Source organism: Drosophila montana, unplaced genomic scaffold, assembly GCF_035044405.1.
Source record: "Drosophila montana isolate Dmon_TW-CO22-7 unplaced genomic scaffold, ASM3504440v1 contig_787_1, whole genome shotgun sequence".
Lineage (NCBI taxonomy): Eukaryota > Metazoa > Arthropoda > Insecta > Diptera > Drosophilidae > Drosophila > Drosophila montana.
Window position 1 is genome coordinate 49,432 of NW_026999082.1, and position 14,901 is coordinate 64,332.

General features: G+C 42.2%; 2 protein-coding genes across 2 annotated transcripts; both read right to left on the reverse strand.

Annotated features, from left to right (window-relative positions):
• Window positions 1-375: 375 nt before the first annotated feature.
• On the reverse strand, window positions 376-3,186 carry LOC135440079 (glucose dehydrogenase [FAD, quinone]). Its single transcript, XM_064699088.1, has 2 exons — window positions 2,940-3,186; window positions 376-2,173 (listed from the first exon to the last, which is right to left on the reverse strand). The coding sequence occupies exons 1-2, from the start codon at window positions 3,054-3,056 to the stop codon at window positions 452-454; spliced, it is 1,839 nt and encodes a 612-aa protein (XP_064555158.1). The 5' UTR covers window positions 3,057-3,186; the 3' UTR covers window positions 376-451.
• Window positions 3,070-11,065, reverse strand: LOC135440080 (putative uncharacterized protein DDB_G0279653). Its single transcript, XM_064699089.1, has 2 exons — window positions 10,913-11,065; window positions 3,070-3,933 (listed from the first exon to the last, which is right to left on the reverse strand). Exon 2 carries the CDS (start codon window positions 3,907-3,909, stop codon window positions 3,070-3,072), a length of 840 nt encoding a protein of 279 aa, XP_064555159.1. The 5' UTR covers window positions 3,910-3,933; window positions 10,913-11,065.
• Between the last annotated feature and the right edge of the window lie 3,836 nt (window positions 11,066-14,901).

The following is a 14,901-nucleotide window of genomic DNA, read 5'->3' on the forward strand; positions in this document are numbered from 1 at the left end:
AAGTAAATAATAAATAAATGTATTTATAATGACTTAAACTAACCGGTTTGGCCATTATCACTGTGGTGTGTGTATGTGCTAAGCGCAGAGCAGCAATCTGGTTAGTGTATTCGCTGCACATAAAACTGTTGCATACGCGCAGGCTGCAGTTGAAAATGTATATCAAAAAATTCAATTATTCTAAAAGTTTAAAGTTTTTATTCGTTTATAGCTACTAAAAACAAATAAAAATACATGCATTTGCATTAAATTACATCAAATAGAAATAAATAAAAATATTTATATAAATATTTAACAAAAAGATAAAATAATATAGCTGGAATTATAAAATACAACTTAAAACTAAACAAGATGTTGCTGCAACAAAAACAAGAAAAAAAAAAAAAAAATACGTTTTTTATAACACATTTGACTAGTTGATGGAAACGTACAACAGCAACATTGAATGCAGCTAGCCAGCGGCTGCTCGACGTGCGCCCCAATCCTCCTTAATCATATCCGCCGCCTTCTCGCCAATAGCTATAACTGGCGCATTCGGATTGCCGTTGACAATGGTTGGCATTATGCTGGCATCCACGACACGCAGCCCAGAGACGCCATAGACGCGCAGACGGGGATCGACAACGGCCGTAACATCCCAGCTGGGACCCATGCGGCAGGTGCCCGCCGGATGGTATATGGTGAAGGTGAACTGCTTGATGCAGCACGCCCAATACGCGTCCGATTGGAATGCCAGATGCCGGCAGCCAGGCAGCGGTATGTTGTGGAGACGCGAACCGAACCGCTGAAAGGCCTGCGTATTGGACACATTGATGGCCAGCTTAATGCCCTCGACGAGCACATCGATGTCCTGCTGATGGGCAAAATAGTTGGGTATCAGCTTCGGCGGCTGCAGCGGATTACGCGAATTCAAACGCACCCAGCCGGTGCTCTTGGGCCGCAACAGCAGCGGCAATATGGACCAGGTCTCGCTGTGCTGCAGCGGCTTATATACCGTATTGTAGAAGCCATCGCGTAAATTTAATATTTTTCGTATCTGCTCACCGCCATCCGAGTTTATGGAGCTGGGCAGAAAGTGAAACTGTACATCCGGCCAGTCGACGGCGGGGTTCTGGTATTTGGTATTCAAAAAAGCAACGCCCTCAACGCCCGAAAATGTCATCGGGCCGCGCTCTCTCAGTATGTACTCCATGGAGACGGGTATGGTCTGGAAGCGACTCCGTGTCACCGTCAACGGGGCATCCACCACAAATGTGAGGCCGCCCAGGCCCACGTGATCCTGCATATTGTTGCCCACCGGCAAATCCGATACAACGGGTATATTATGCTCCTGCAGATGCTCGGCGGGACCAATACCGCTCAGCATCAGCAGCTTTGGGGAGTTGAGCGCTCCGGCGCTGAGTATCACCTCGCGTCGCACAAACACCAATTGCTTGCGGCCCGCCTTCATGTACTCGACGCCAATGGTGCGTTTCTCTTTGTCGAGCAGCAGCCGTGTGGCCTCCGCATGGAGCAGCACGTCCAGGTTTTTGCGCAGGCGCACTGGTCGTATGAAGGCCTTGCCGGTGCTACAGCGAGCGCCACGTCGAATGGTGCTCTGGGTGAGCATGAAGCCCGTCTGCTTGGCTCCATTGATGTCCCGATTCTCGTAGCCCATCTCCATGCCCGCCTGCAGGAAGGCAATGGAGAGCGGTGTGCGCCAGGGCGCTTCCTGCACGGTCAAATAGCCGCCCGTTTCGTGATAGGGCGTGGCCGCCAGATACGGATTACGCACATCCTCCGACTTTAGAAAGTACTTGAGCATCTGGTTGTAGTCCCAGCCCGGATTGCCCAGCGAGGCCCAGTGATCGTAGTCGTTCTTCGAGCCACGCACATAGACCATGGCGTTCAGGACGGAGCTGCCGCCCAGGACCTTGCCGCGCGGCCAGAAACAGCGATCGCCCTTCATCGCCTGGCAATACTGGCGCGTCGATGAAGGCGCCGTCTGGTACTTCCAGTCCAGCTCGGTCAGCTGCAGATAGCCCGCCAGCGCGGGCACGTCCGATATCTCCGTCTCATCGCCGCCCGCCTCCAGCAACAGCACCGTCCAGTTGCGCACCTCGCTCAGGCGATTGGCCACCACGGCGCCGGCTGAGCCGCCGCCAATCACCACAAAGTCATACTGGCGACGGATCTGCAACAATTCAAAGCGAACAATTAATCGTGGCCTTTGATTTCTGCGCGTCTAGCCTAAACACTCTGCATGGGCAACTTGTCTTCCTAAAATGTCCAAGAGTAAGGTTTGCGAACTATCGCATTTCCTTTGAGCCCAGTCCAGATGTCTTTCTGACAACCAAAGTTAATTGAGGCACTAACAGAGTTCCTTTTCAATCTTCTCAATTCCCTTTATTCCTAATTAAAAGCTCTTTACCTAACAAAGGTTTTTTTTAACTTGAATGGAATCGAAAGAGATCCAACTTAAATTGAATGGAATGGAAGAACTTCCAACCTTACAAGCTCAAACCTTCTACTTTAACGAAATTCCTCTTGAGCTATCAAATTTTCTCACGACAACCGAAGACTACTCTAAACTATATGAGATGACTTGGAGAGCCTAGATGTCTTTCTGACAACCAAAGTTAGCTGCGGCACTAACAGAGTTCCTTTTTAACCTTCCGATTTGCCTTTATTCCTAATTAAACCGCTTTACCTAACAAAGGTTTACTTAACTTGAATGGAATGGAAGGAAATCCAACCTTACTTTATCAAAATTCCACTTGAATTATTAAGTTTTCTCACGACAACCGAATACCTTTCTGAACTATATGTGATTCGCGATTATCTTTTCCTGGATTTAATATTCCCAGCACTTGACTTGGAGAGCCCAAAGTGCCTTGGAAGTTATATACCAAGGATATTTAGCAATTAACAAAAGGCAACAGCTTGGACTGGCTACTCACGATTGATGGCTCCTGGACCTTGTTCTCGGGATCGATGCTTTGATAGCGATAGTAGTTCATGCCGATCGCCAGTAGCGGGATCATGCCAAGCAAAGACGTCATTGTGCCAAACGCCATGTTTCAGTAATTGTCAAATCCACGGATCTTCCGGACAGTTTCTGCCACCAACAACAGCGGCCGCTGAGCAATTGGAGCTAACGCTGGCCCGTTGCTTGGCTGCCGGATAACCGAAACTGGCAGCCGGCGCACTGGCTGAGAGCGTAGAGCTGGCAGCTGAATCGCCGCCCCCCAAAATTTTTGGCGTATAGTTGCGTATGCCGCCGGGGCGTGCCGACTTGAAATGGGCGCGTGCCCGTTCGTCCTCCTCCAAAATGTCCAAATACGATTTGATATACAAATGATGGCTCAGATAGTGCTTCTGCTTGTCCAGCGAGCGACCGGACTTGCTGGACAGCAGCGAGCTGGGACAGCCGCTGCTCGAGCTCGCCGAGCTGCTGCTGACCGCCGACAGCGATGACAGCGACGAGCAGTGGCACGACGAGTTGTAGATTCCACTGTCGCTGCTCTGCGAACTGCTGCGCTGCAAATACTTGCCGTTCAGCTTGGCGTAATGCGAATCACTGTCCGTTGGCAGGCTGCTGCGGTTGGCCAGGATCTTGGTGCGCTCGTATGTCTGCTTGCTCAGATTGTATTTGTGGCGCAGTCTATAGTTCGCCTCGTAGTCGTCGGTGCTGTTCGAGCTGCAGCTACTCGATAGTTGGCTGGCGGGCGTGTATATGCTATCCTTGTAGCTCTTGCGATGCGGCTGTCCACGCTTCTGGTTCTGGTTCTGGTTCTGGTTCTGGTTCTGATTCAGGCAGTGGTTCTGGTTCAGGTGGTGGTTCTGGCTCTGGTTCTGGTTGTGGTTCAGGTTCTGGTTCTGGTTGTGGTTGTGGTGTTGCTGCTGCTGTTGCGATACCTCTTGGCCCATATTTCAACTGCAATATGGACAGAACTGCAATAAACAAAAACCAAAAATTCTTGATAAAATGATGATGGATTTGTACAGTTTAGGAAGGCGACAAGCTGCCTTTGAGCCGAACAAAATTTGCCTAACCAAAGCTTTATTTATTTAAAGTGGAGTTTATTTTCTACTTCCTCTTCTTCCCATAGCTCCGCACTATTAAAAATGCTTGCTTGATTCCCTACAGCCAAAATTTGTTGCCTCTAACTCTTAAAAGCGCCGTAATATGCCCAGAGTATTCAATGGCAATATCGATTTCTATTGATATCGATTTTTTAATTGTAAACTCGATCATTTCTCTAGCTCTTTAAGACGCTAGGATCGAAGCGAATAGACATACAGAAGTATATCATTATTCTAGATCAGCATCAACAGCCGATTTGATATGGCCAAGTATGTCCGTCTGTCTGTTTCTGTGCAAACTACTCTCTCTCTCTCTCTCTCTCACTCTCTCTCTTTCTCCTATCAGTTTTAATTGTCTCTGGCTAGGTCCTTCTTTCTGTTGTAGGCAGTATTTATGTCAGAGCCGGCCGGATCGGATCACTATATTAAAAAGGGTTCTTGGATGGCAAACTTTTCTGTTTTCCAAGATATTTACAAGCTTCACTCTTCTCACATATTTGCAAAATCGTATGGCAAGTGTCTATTTTCCGTACTTTCGCGTATTCCATGATGCAGCCAAAGTCTATTTAATGGCAAGCTGCTCGGGTCGTGTACCTCGTTTTCAGTGGGAGAGGCTGCTTCTGTAACTAAATCACAAAAGTACAACTACTACGTAATTTTTGGCCAGACAATATATATATACAATATATATATATATATATGTATATGTATATAGTATAGAAGGTCCTCTTGAATAAATAATTCATTTTATGTCAGCATTATCAAATGCTATGCTGGATTAAATATATAATATATAATAATAATATATGACAATATTAATACTAATCATAGCTGCTGTTTAATTAGATCCCAATAGTCAACTCTTTCAACTAAGTCTGAATCTGGGATATATTCGAATGGGATAAGATGGAAAGCTCGAACAGTCGAGAAGGCAGCTTTAAGCAGCTGCTGAATAGTTGAGCTCAGAGCTAATCCCAATTAGATATTATTCCAGCGCATTATCGTTATATTGTCTGGCTTCTGGCACATCGCATCGGATAAGTTGAATCTTCTCTCTGCTGTTTGTTTCGCTCTCTGAACTGGCTAATCATTAACGGGGGCTCAGCGCGGAAGCGATGATGCCTATTTTGCAATCCAATTGGCCAATTGTTGACGTTCATTTGCATGGCCAGCACACACTCACGCACACACACACGCACGCACGCAGCGGACGCTGCACGCGGTCACAAACAAAAGACTTAGGCAACGAACTTGTTTACATTTTTCGCAAGCAACCAAAAAAAATGTTTTTCGTTTTTTTTTTTTTTTAAATCGAAAAATTGAGAAAATGAATGAAAGAAAGAAAGAAAAAAGGTTATCAAATCACAGATTGAAAATCAAATTCAAATGATGTCAAAACGGCATCTCATTAAAGACATGCGCGAGCCCCCCTCCACCCGCTCTCTGACACTCTCTCCCTCTCTCTCTCTCAATCTCTCTGTCTCTGTTTTGCTGAGCTGCGATTATGCGACGCGGTTCATGTTTTTCAAGTTCAATGCCGCCAGCCGGAAAAGCGCAACTTTGCATCGCGTCTCGCAATACTCGACTTTTCTGGTTTTTCTTTCTATATATATATATATCTTTTATTTTTTGTTGTTGTTTAAGTTATCGTAAAATGCAATTTCGTTATTTGGTTTGTTTGTCTGAATGTCATTTGCCGTCTGCCGCCGCCCGTCCGAGTGTCAGCTTTAATTGCGCACTGTCCGTTAGATGCTGCTGCTGCTGCTGGTGCTGTGGTTTTTCCAGTCTACGGCAACAACATGTTGTCGTGGTCGATTTAAACGATACCAGTGAAAGCAAACCCCACACAGGCCGCCAGAGACAGGCCTAACCAAGCAGGAGGAAAAGAGAGAGGGGGGGAGAGAGAGTGAGCGAGGCAAATAGAGTGAGACTTCCTGACACTTCCTGGTCCTTGGTCAAATCATAAGTTTTTTTTATATAAAATCGATAAATATCGATCTTGGGACATGGTTTCTTAAGCTTAACTCGAAAATACACTAAACTTGGCAAATACAGAACATTAAAACAAAAAACAACGTATATTTAAAGGCAACGACTTGCGCTTGGGTATACATATTCACTTTTCTATGCCATATTTAGGCACTACAATTTTCATAAAGATCGGACTTTAAACGCCGAATTCACCCACACAGTGTGGGGCAAAGGGAAATAGAAGAACAGCCTTGGGTTTGTCTAGCTAAAACAACGCCAGCTTGGCGCTGGGTACACGATATCTCTTCGTCGGGCACTTGCACTGGCGTTAAAGCATATTTTTGCTGCTTAACTCATATTAAAACAAACAGCTCGAGTTTATGTTTTGTTTAAATAACAACTAATAAACCACAAGGCGTAAACACACAACCAAAAAAAAGCTCTTTAACTGTTTGACTAATTAAAGTTGCCGTTGGCAGAGTTGGCTATCGACACTAGGATGGCACTAGGATGTATATTGGCTGCCCTGCTCGCAGCTTTGACTGGTTGAGAATTGCAATAGTTAAGCCACGAAAAAAAAAGCCAAACAAATAAAAAACAACATTTGCTGATATGTACACATGTATATCCACATACTCTGATATATATGTATATACATATATTTTTGGATTACCCGCAATGAAAACGTGAAAATGTAATTGACTTGAAGTCTGGAAGTTTCCGAGTCGCGTTTAGAGCCCGTCGCGTCGCGCGGTTCGCTTGTAACTGAGCCATAAGCCAAATACCAACAAAAATCTACACCAAACTATAATTCAAATCAAAATGCGCCGTTAACTGCCAAACGCAATAGTACACAAAATAATAATAAAAAAAAAAAAAAAAAGGAAATAAAACATAAAAAAAGTTGAAGTAAAACGGCAAACGTCGAACATGGCCGCTGCTGCATGCAACATGTTAATTTATGCAACGCCCTTGGGACAGACGACATTTGTGATTTGGGCCAGCTTCAGCCGGCTCGAATCCCAGCTTCAACTGCCCGCTCTTTAAGCCCATCTTTAACGCCATCTTGCGCTGGCTAAGATGATGCAATCGAGCTCTTTTCGGGCTTTTCTTCATTCATTGAATTTGTGTGTGCCTCCAGCTTTACATCATATTTATGTATATAGAGCTCCACACTCCACACTACGCCCCTGCTCAGCAGCTACTCCCAGCGAACTGTGGCTATGGCTTTAGCTCCAGTATGATGAGCTCTTGTCAATTGTTCATTGTTCATTGTTGTTGCTGGTCTCTTATGAAATATACACATTGTTAGGAACACAGTTCACATGGAGCCATAGACAGTCGCTGTTTGGGTCTGTCTGTCCGTCAATTATGATTTGACAGCTTTTAATTATGACTGGGCTTAGTTTACGGCTCATAATTGATGACATTTGTCTGCATATTTTCGGTCGTTTTGTTTGATTTATTTGCATAGCTCAGCTTTTTAGTGGGTCACTCAGCGTGGCCGTAAAGCCAACTTAACTGCCAGCTGCAGGTCTTGACACTTTCTCACCTGAATCACGCTCGCTGCCGTTTGCCGCATCGAAATATAAGTATTAAAAAATACCGCGACTAATTAGTCAGCTGGCTTAGTTTATGCGTTAGTTAATGGCGCCGAGTTCCATTCACATTTCCGGTCGCATTTGCTTCTGTTGCGGCACATTAGCCAAGTCTGTCTGTCAACCGACGACAATAGCTAATTGCTCACGCGACATGCGCTGGCTATCGATAACATCTGTGCAATGTATTTCTTTTCCTAATTGCAGCGAATTGTGCTCCAAATATTCGCCAAGCGTGCCAACAGTAACAACTTCGCAAAGATTTCATATTTTCTTTTTCTGTGCAATCTGCACGTACGCTTTACATGTTATCGATAACAACTGTGACAATATATTTGCGGGCAAAGACAAGTGTTAAGGGCTAAATTCAGAAATGCACATGTAATCGATAACAGCTATGATTATTCGATTATTTTGGTTATATTCATATGTTATCGATCACAAGTGTTATAATATTTGGTATGCTTCTTTTCCCCATCATAAAGAGGAACACATTAAATATTTAACAAACGATAAAAAATGGTGATAGTTTTTTGGTTAGCTTCAATTCAGCCCCCAAAAAGTACTTGTTATCGATATATTTTGTTGGTTTGTTTCTCTTTACATCAATTTCCCTATCAGATTCCCTAACATTGCATGTTATCGATAAATTAAAACTGGCATAAACCTTATGCTGATACTTTTCAAATCGTTAAGAAGTATATCAACAGATTTGTTTCTTATATTCAACAAGTGCCTGAAGCCTTCAACAATAGCTTATGTTGCCCAGCGCTAAATGGTATCGATAAAAAATATAAAATGATAAATTTGCTATATTAGTTTGGATTTTTGTCCACATTTGCCGATCAAGCCTATCAAATAATATTTTTATAAATGTGTCTAGATGGTGTTAAGTTGATGTTATCGATAACAATTGTTATCGTACAGTTAACATTCTCCTTTTATTCGCATAAGCAGCCCGAAGTATTGATAACATCGGGGAAAGCACTTATTATCGATAAGAGCTGGCCCATAAATTTCATTTACTTGACACTCTTATGTTGTAGATGTTATCGATAACAGGCGACTTACTAGCAAGAGCTGTTATTATCGATAACAACTGGGCCATAACTTTTCATTAGCTTGTCACTCTCATGTTGTATTAATTCAATTGATAACTGGCGGCTAACTAGCAAGATATATACGTAAATTGCTCAATAATTTTGACTGCTGCTGTTATCGATAACATTTACTGTACAACTTTCGTTTGCTGCTGCAATAGCTGGCATGTTTTGCGTTTATATCAATCACCCACTCGTGTGTTTTTTTTTTGCAGCTGTGCAGTGCATGTAATCGATAAGATCTCAGCCATAACTAGTATTTTTTGTTGCCTTATCTGCCTTTTCCCCATTGTCCAGATTGGCTGATCATGACAGGCTGCTGTCGCCTTTTGCTTTTCCAGTTTTCCTGGTCTACGCCTTGGTCTATATCCGCCAACTTGGCTATGAACTTGATTTCAGCCAATGCCAATCAAATGGCGCCCGAGCAGGGACATTTTGGTTTTTTATGGGTTTGGTATTAGTTTGGTGACTGTGGCTATCTTTCAAACGTGTGTCTGTTTATCGGCGCTTACTTTCCTTTCGGCTGGTTTTCCGTTAAATCGTTGTTTTATGCCGCGGTAGCCGCATGATCGACTATTTATAGCTTCGACGTGCACAAATTGATAATAATTTGCGCGCGCAGGTGCGAGGCGGCGGCGGCACAGCCGAAAGGTAGAAAGTGTCAGTTGCCAGCGAGCACGTTCATCGGGCCCAAAGGGAGCTGCCCTGGGCTTGTGCTGGGGGAGGGGTGTTTAAGGGGGGGGGGGGGGAGGGGCATCGATTGCAATTACATAAGAACGCACAACTCGCACGGAATTCAAATGACGCAAAGAACCGGTCGAGAATTGGTAATGAAACGGAAATGAAATCGAAAATGGAAATGATAATGATAATGAAAATGAAATGGTAGAGAAATGGGCATCAAAATGGTATTAATCAAATGTCATGATAGGAAATGATATTGAAATGAAATGGAATATACACAAATGACAATTTAATGAAATGAAAGTGAAATTGAAACGTTCTGGAAAGTTATATAAAGAAATAGATGGAAATGGAAGGGCAAATGTTATTGAAATTGCATTAAGAAATAGATGGAAATGGAATCGAAAATGGTATTGAAATCAGATATAAAAATGGGTGGAAATGAAATGGTTAGTGGTATTGAAATTAGATAGAAAAATAGATGGAAATGGAAAGCAAAATGATTTAGAAATTAGGTAACAAAATATATGAAAATGGAAAGGAAAATTGAATTGAAATTAGATCGAAAAATAGATCGATATAGAATCGAAAATGGTATTGAAATTAGACAATGATATAAATGGAAATCGAATGGAAAATGGTATTGAATTAAAGTGCAACTAATACGGAATATAATTAAATCAAATGAATATGGAAAAGAACTCAGTGGAATTTATATGGAATTAAAATGGAGTTGATTTGGTTGTGAAATTAAATCTGAATCTATATGTATATATATTATATAGAAAAAGGTTTTGCAACAGTTTTGAAAATGTTCAAAAACGACAAGAAAATACTAATAAAATAAAGTTGAAATAGAATGAAAAAAGTTTGCCGCGAAATGGCAAGAAAATGAAATTTGAATGGAATTGAAATAGTATGAAAATGGTATTATATTGGAATCGAAATAAAATAGTAACACCTATAAAATGGTATTAACATTAAATTGAAATGAAAATTGACAAGCAAAATTAAATTGGAATCGAAAAGAAATTGCAACGAACATTAAAATAGTAATAAATAGGACTCTTAAAGGTTAACATAAATGAATAATAATGAAATTAAATGAAAATAGAGAAATGGCAGACAAATGGAATTGAAACGAAATGCAAGTGAAATGTAAGAGATATAGAAATCGACCTAAAACGGGCATTAAAATATGAAACTGGAATATTCTGGAATTTTGGCTTATATTAGAGAAATAATATTGTACTAAAATGGCAATATTTTGGAAATGGACAGACGGAATGATAATGGAATGCGTATTGGTATTATAAATTAAAGTTAAAGCCAAAAGTTTCGATTACATAAACGAATTGCAAGCGTTTTGCGCTTTCCAAAAAGTGAAAATTAGGACAAGTAAATCAAGTGCGTGGATAGCTGCAGGTGTGTGTGTGTGTGTGTGTGTGTGTGTGTGTGTGTGTGTGTTTAGTACAAGACATTTTGTCAACTTGCCTCCGCTTGTTGTCGCTGTTGTTGTTGTTGTTGTTGCAGCTACTGCCGCAGTTGCCGCCGCAGTTGCCGCTGCTGCTGCTGCTGTTGTCTGCGGCTGCAGGCGTTGCCTCGTCTGCAGTTACCACAAACGCAACCGCTTGCCACTTTCCTTTGTTTTACACATCTCCCTCTCTCTCTCTCTCTCTCTCTATATATATATATATATATATCTCTTCACTGTGCAACGTCTTGAAAAAAAAATTAACCAAAAAAAAAAGCGACAAGAAATAAACGTTTTTTGGGCATACGACGCAAAGTTCACTTGGGATTTTGAAAGCACAACACGCTTAACTTTAGCTGATAGCGACTTATTTAGTTTTTAGCTTATTTCTGCTGCTTCTTATTGTCTTTTTTTATATAATTGTTGACAGGCACTGTCACGACGTGGACGACGACAGCGGGCGCTGACTGTACGATACGCACGCTACGGGCTCGTCTTGTTCAATGAGCAAATCGCTTGAGCGCAGTCGCCGCTCAAGTCCCAAAAAACATATATGTATATATATAAAAAATAAAGCTCTTCGCTTAAGTCACGCCAAAAGCAAAGCAAAACAAGCTGGAGAGCTACGGCACGCCGAAGACTAAATACTCTTTACTGTTATGCACCATTGTGAAAGATATTTGTAAAAATAGTTTGAAAAATGCAGAACACAATCATTTGTCGACCGATTGTTCCTATAAAGCTATATGATATAGTAGTCTGATATTGTTAAGATTCGGATAATTTGTTTGTTCCCTACTGAAATCAGCTGAAAGCCAGTTGGCTTGAAATATCTTAAAAATAAATATCTTGTAAAGTTTATCCTATATTAATCTAATATTTGGCCCATTCTTGCGTTCTTTATTCTTTATTCGTCCGATCTGATCAAGTATATATGTATATATATATCTATATATATGTGTTACATACTCTGTGAGAAAATTATAATACCCTACAGCAGGGCACCAAAAGCTGCCGCCTGACCATTGCGGCTGCACTTTCGTTTTCATTCGTCTTCGTCGGCGTCTGCCTCTTCTCTTGCTCCTTCATCCAAATTGGCTTTTGTCTTCGTCTTCGTCTTCGTCTTCGTCTACGTGCGCTGCCCAACGTTTGAGCTGGGTTTCTTTTCTTTTTCTCTCTTCTTCCCCTCTCTTCTTCTCTCGCAGAGCTTGCAGCTTTTGCCAAAAGCTTTTGCCTTTGCTTGTGCTGCTCCACACTTGACACTGATCGTAAGCGATCAGTTTCGCTTATCGGCCCATTATTGATTGCTTTTCCTCTCCGCGTGCTTGGATCACCAGCCGATTTTATTGGCTAACTGGCATATGAACACACTACTTGCGGACGGCCTTATGGCCTGTCTCTTGCTTTCAGGCTACACCCCATGATCATCTCTCAAGCTTTCTTGTGAAAGTCATTTGAGCTCGTACTAGATACCCTGTATTCTACATTATTCTCATATAAGTCTGTTCTCTTCACACTTCTCCTTAAAGCTATGAATTGAGATTTCACCAGAATTTCTATGCCCTTCCAGTGGGTATTATAATTTTGTCAGTCCCAGTTATGATGTACAGCACATAGAGATAGAGACATATTTCTGTTGCGGGCAGCATACATATGTATGTCGTAACCGGCCGGATCGGACTACTATATCATGTGAATATCATAGGCGCGATCTGTCTAAAATTGAATTCTACCATGTTTCTTTCATATAGGAAACATCGTAGAAGCATTGGACTATTATATATTGTTTGCAAAATGAGTTTTTGTCTGCAAGAATGTTCTATTTCACGAAATATCTTTTCAAACTTTGCAATTACGATCTTTACAATTCTCCTCAATCTCCGCACATCTGCAATACCCTTAGCCTTCCCTATGCATACAAAGTTATTATTTGCAAAGAATGCCATTTATTATTAGTGTTATTAGGGTATCACATAAATTGGGCAAGATTACAATTAGCCATGTTTTGTGAGACACTTTCCAACACTAAACAACTCTATCCTTAAAGTGTTGTAGATAATTTATTTATTTCCTGGGCCACTTCTGGCCTCTTCTATCGGATCTTTTAACTCTATTGACCCCTCTATCTAGCTCAAGCTCTCGCTCTCTCTTCCTCACTTCCTCTCTTCCATCAACTTACTCGTTCCCTTCCTCGACTCTGTTCCGAAGGACTTTCTCATTAAGCTCTACCAGCTCTAATATATCAATCAAATTGCTCCTCTCTCTCTCTCTCTCTCTCTCCCTCTCTCTCTCTCTCTTACTCATTTCCCATTTATCTCTCTCGCCCTTTCTTCCTTTCTTTTTCTCTGTTTTTCATTCTCGCTCCTATCCAACTCTATCAACTCTTATATCGAAATTGTCTCTCCTTACCTCTCGCTTCCTTTCCCTATCTCTCATTCTCTTATATTTTTATTCTCTTACTTTCTCTTTGCCGCAAAATCCTCTTTAAGTTCTTCTAAATCAAGTAAATCGTTAAATTTATCTTTCGCTTCATTGCTTTCTCTCTCTCTCTCTCTCTCTCTCTCTCTCTCGCTCTCTCTCTCTCTCTCTCTCTCTCTCTCTTTCTCTCGCCTTTAGGCTTTATTAACTCTAGTATATAATTAACTGAATCTCTCCCTCCCCCTCTCTCCATCTCCCTGCCCCTCTCTCTTCCTCTCTCTTTCCCACGCTCTCCAATAGCTCCAGCTCTGACATTGTCAGGCCAGGTTCACAGTCAGAGTGCAATGTCTTTCAGCTGAAACGTTGAACGACCCCCCCTAGGAAACCCACACGCGGCTTGTGCATTTGGTGAACCCACTTTGCACCACCGTTGCCCACATTTGCTACTCGAACTGCTGTCAACTGTCAACGCCGGCATCTTCATTCACTCTGTCATTCATTCATTTGTTCATTCATTAAGACATTCAAGTGGCTTGAAATGCTGCTTCTTTTTTTGTGCTTCTTTCTTTCTGTGAACTCTGTGGATATTCGCCAAGTGGGGACACACACGCTCAGCGCATTCGCAGCATGCTTGAATCACAGCGCCAACATTGAACTCGCACACACACTCACACTCACACACACGCACACGCCACAATTTAGCCAGTTAAATGAAGTCAAATAAATTTTCTTCCCAAGACATTCGCATATTTCTTGCCACTTCCACTTCCGGCACTTCCCAGCCAGCTGGGGCTTGACTGCATTTGGCCACGCGGTGAGTCGCAGCTGTGAAATGGTATCAACAACAACAACAACAACAACAATAACAACAACAACTGCAACAACATGGGCTGCTGCTGCTCCGCTTGGCCAGCGGTTGACATTGAAGCCGTTTTTGGAGTTGGCAAACTTTCGTTTCGCTCAATTTTGGGCGGTCAATGCGCTGGCCAGGCAGACAGTCGCTGGTGCCGTGGGGAGGGGGAGCTGGGGGTCGGTTGCTGCAGCATAAATATTTATGCGTTGCACTTGAGAGCATTTCTGGCAGCAGCAAAATCAACCCCTTGCGCCCTGCCCCCCCCCCCCCCCCCCCAGCACAGCTGCAACATTGAATTTATGGCCATTTTCCGCGACCTAAGTCGTAGGCGCCAGTCGAGGAGTCGGAACGGCAAATCCATTGCGGCCATTATCAAAAAAACAAAAACAAAAAAAAAAAACGAGTAAAAATCAGAACGCTAGTGACGCCCAACTAGGCGATACTCTGTTCCCAGTAAAAAAAAAAATTAAGCATTTTTGGCTGAAGCTGATTTCTTGTGAAGAGAATAAATAAATAATCATTTTATTCTTCAATCGATAACAATTTTGAATATAATTATAATCATTTTGGTGAGCTTGGCTTTAGAGCTGCAGGGAAATACATATAGTAAATCTTTATATATAATACAGCTTGACTGACTGATTGACCGACTGATTGATGGTTATGAAGTTGAAGTTATGAAGCTGAAATTTGCTCGCGATTTTGAAGAGTTCCACCCGCAAGTGTGGAATAATCGAG

Excerpts from the sequence above, each read along its gene's own strand:
- LOC135440080 (XM_064699089.1), bottom strand. The coding sequence starts at position 3,909 with ATGGGCCAAGAGGTATCGCAACAGCAGCAGCAACACCACAACCACAAC.
- LOC135440079 (XM_064699088.1), bottom strand. The coding sequence starts at position 3,056 with ATGGCGTTTGGCACAATGACGTCTTTGCTTGGCATGATCCCGCTACTG. Across the intron at positions 2,174-2,939 it reads AGGTCCAGGAGCCATCAATC|ATCCGTCGCCAGTATGACTT; the intron begins GTGAGTAGCCAG and ends GAATTGTTGCAG.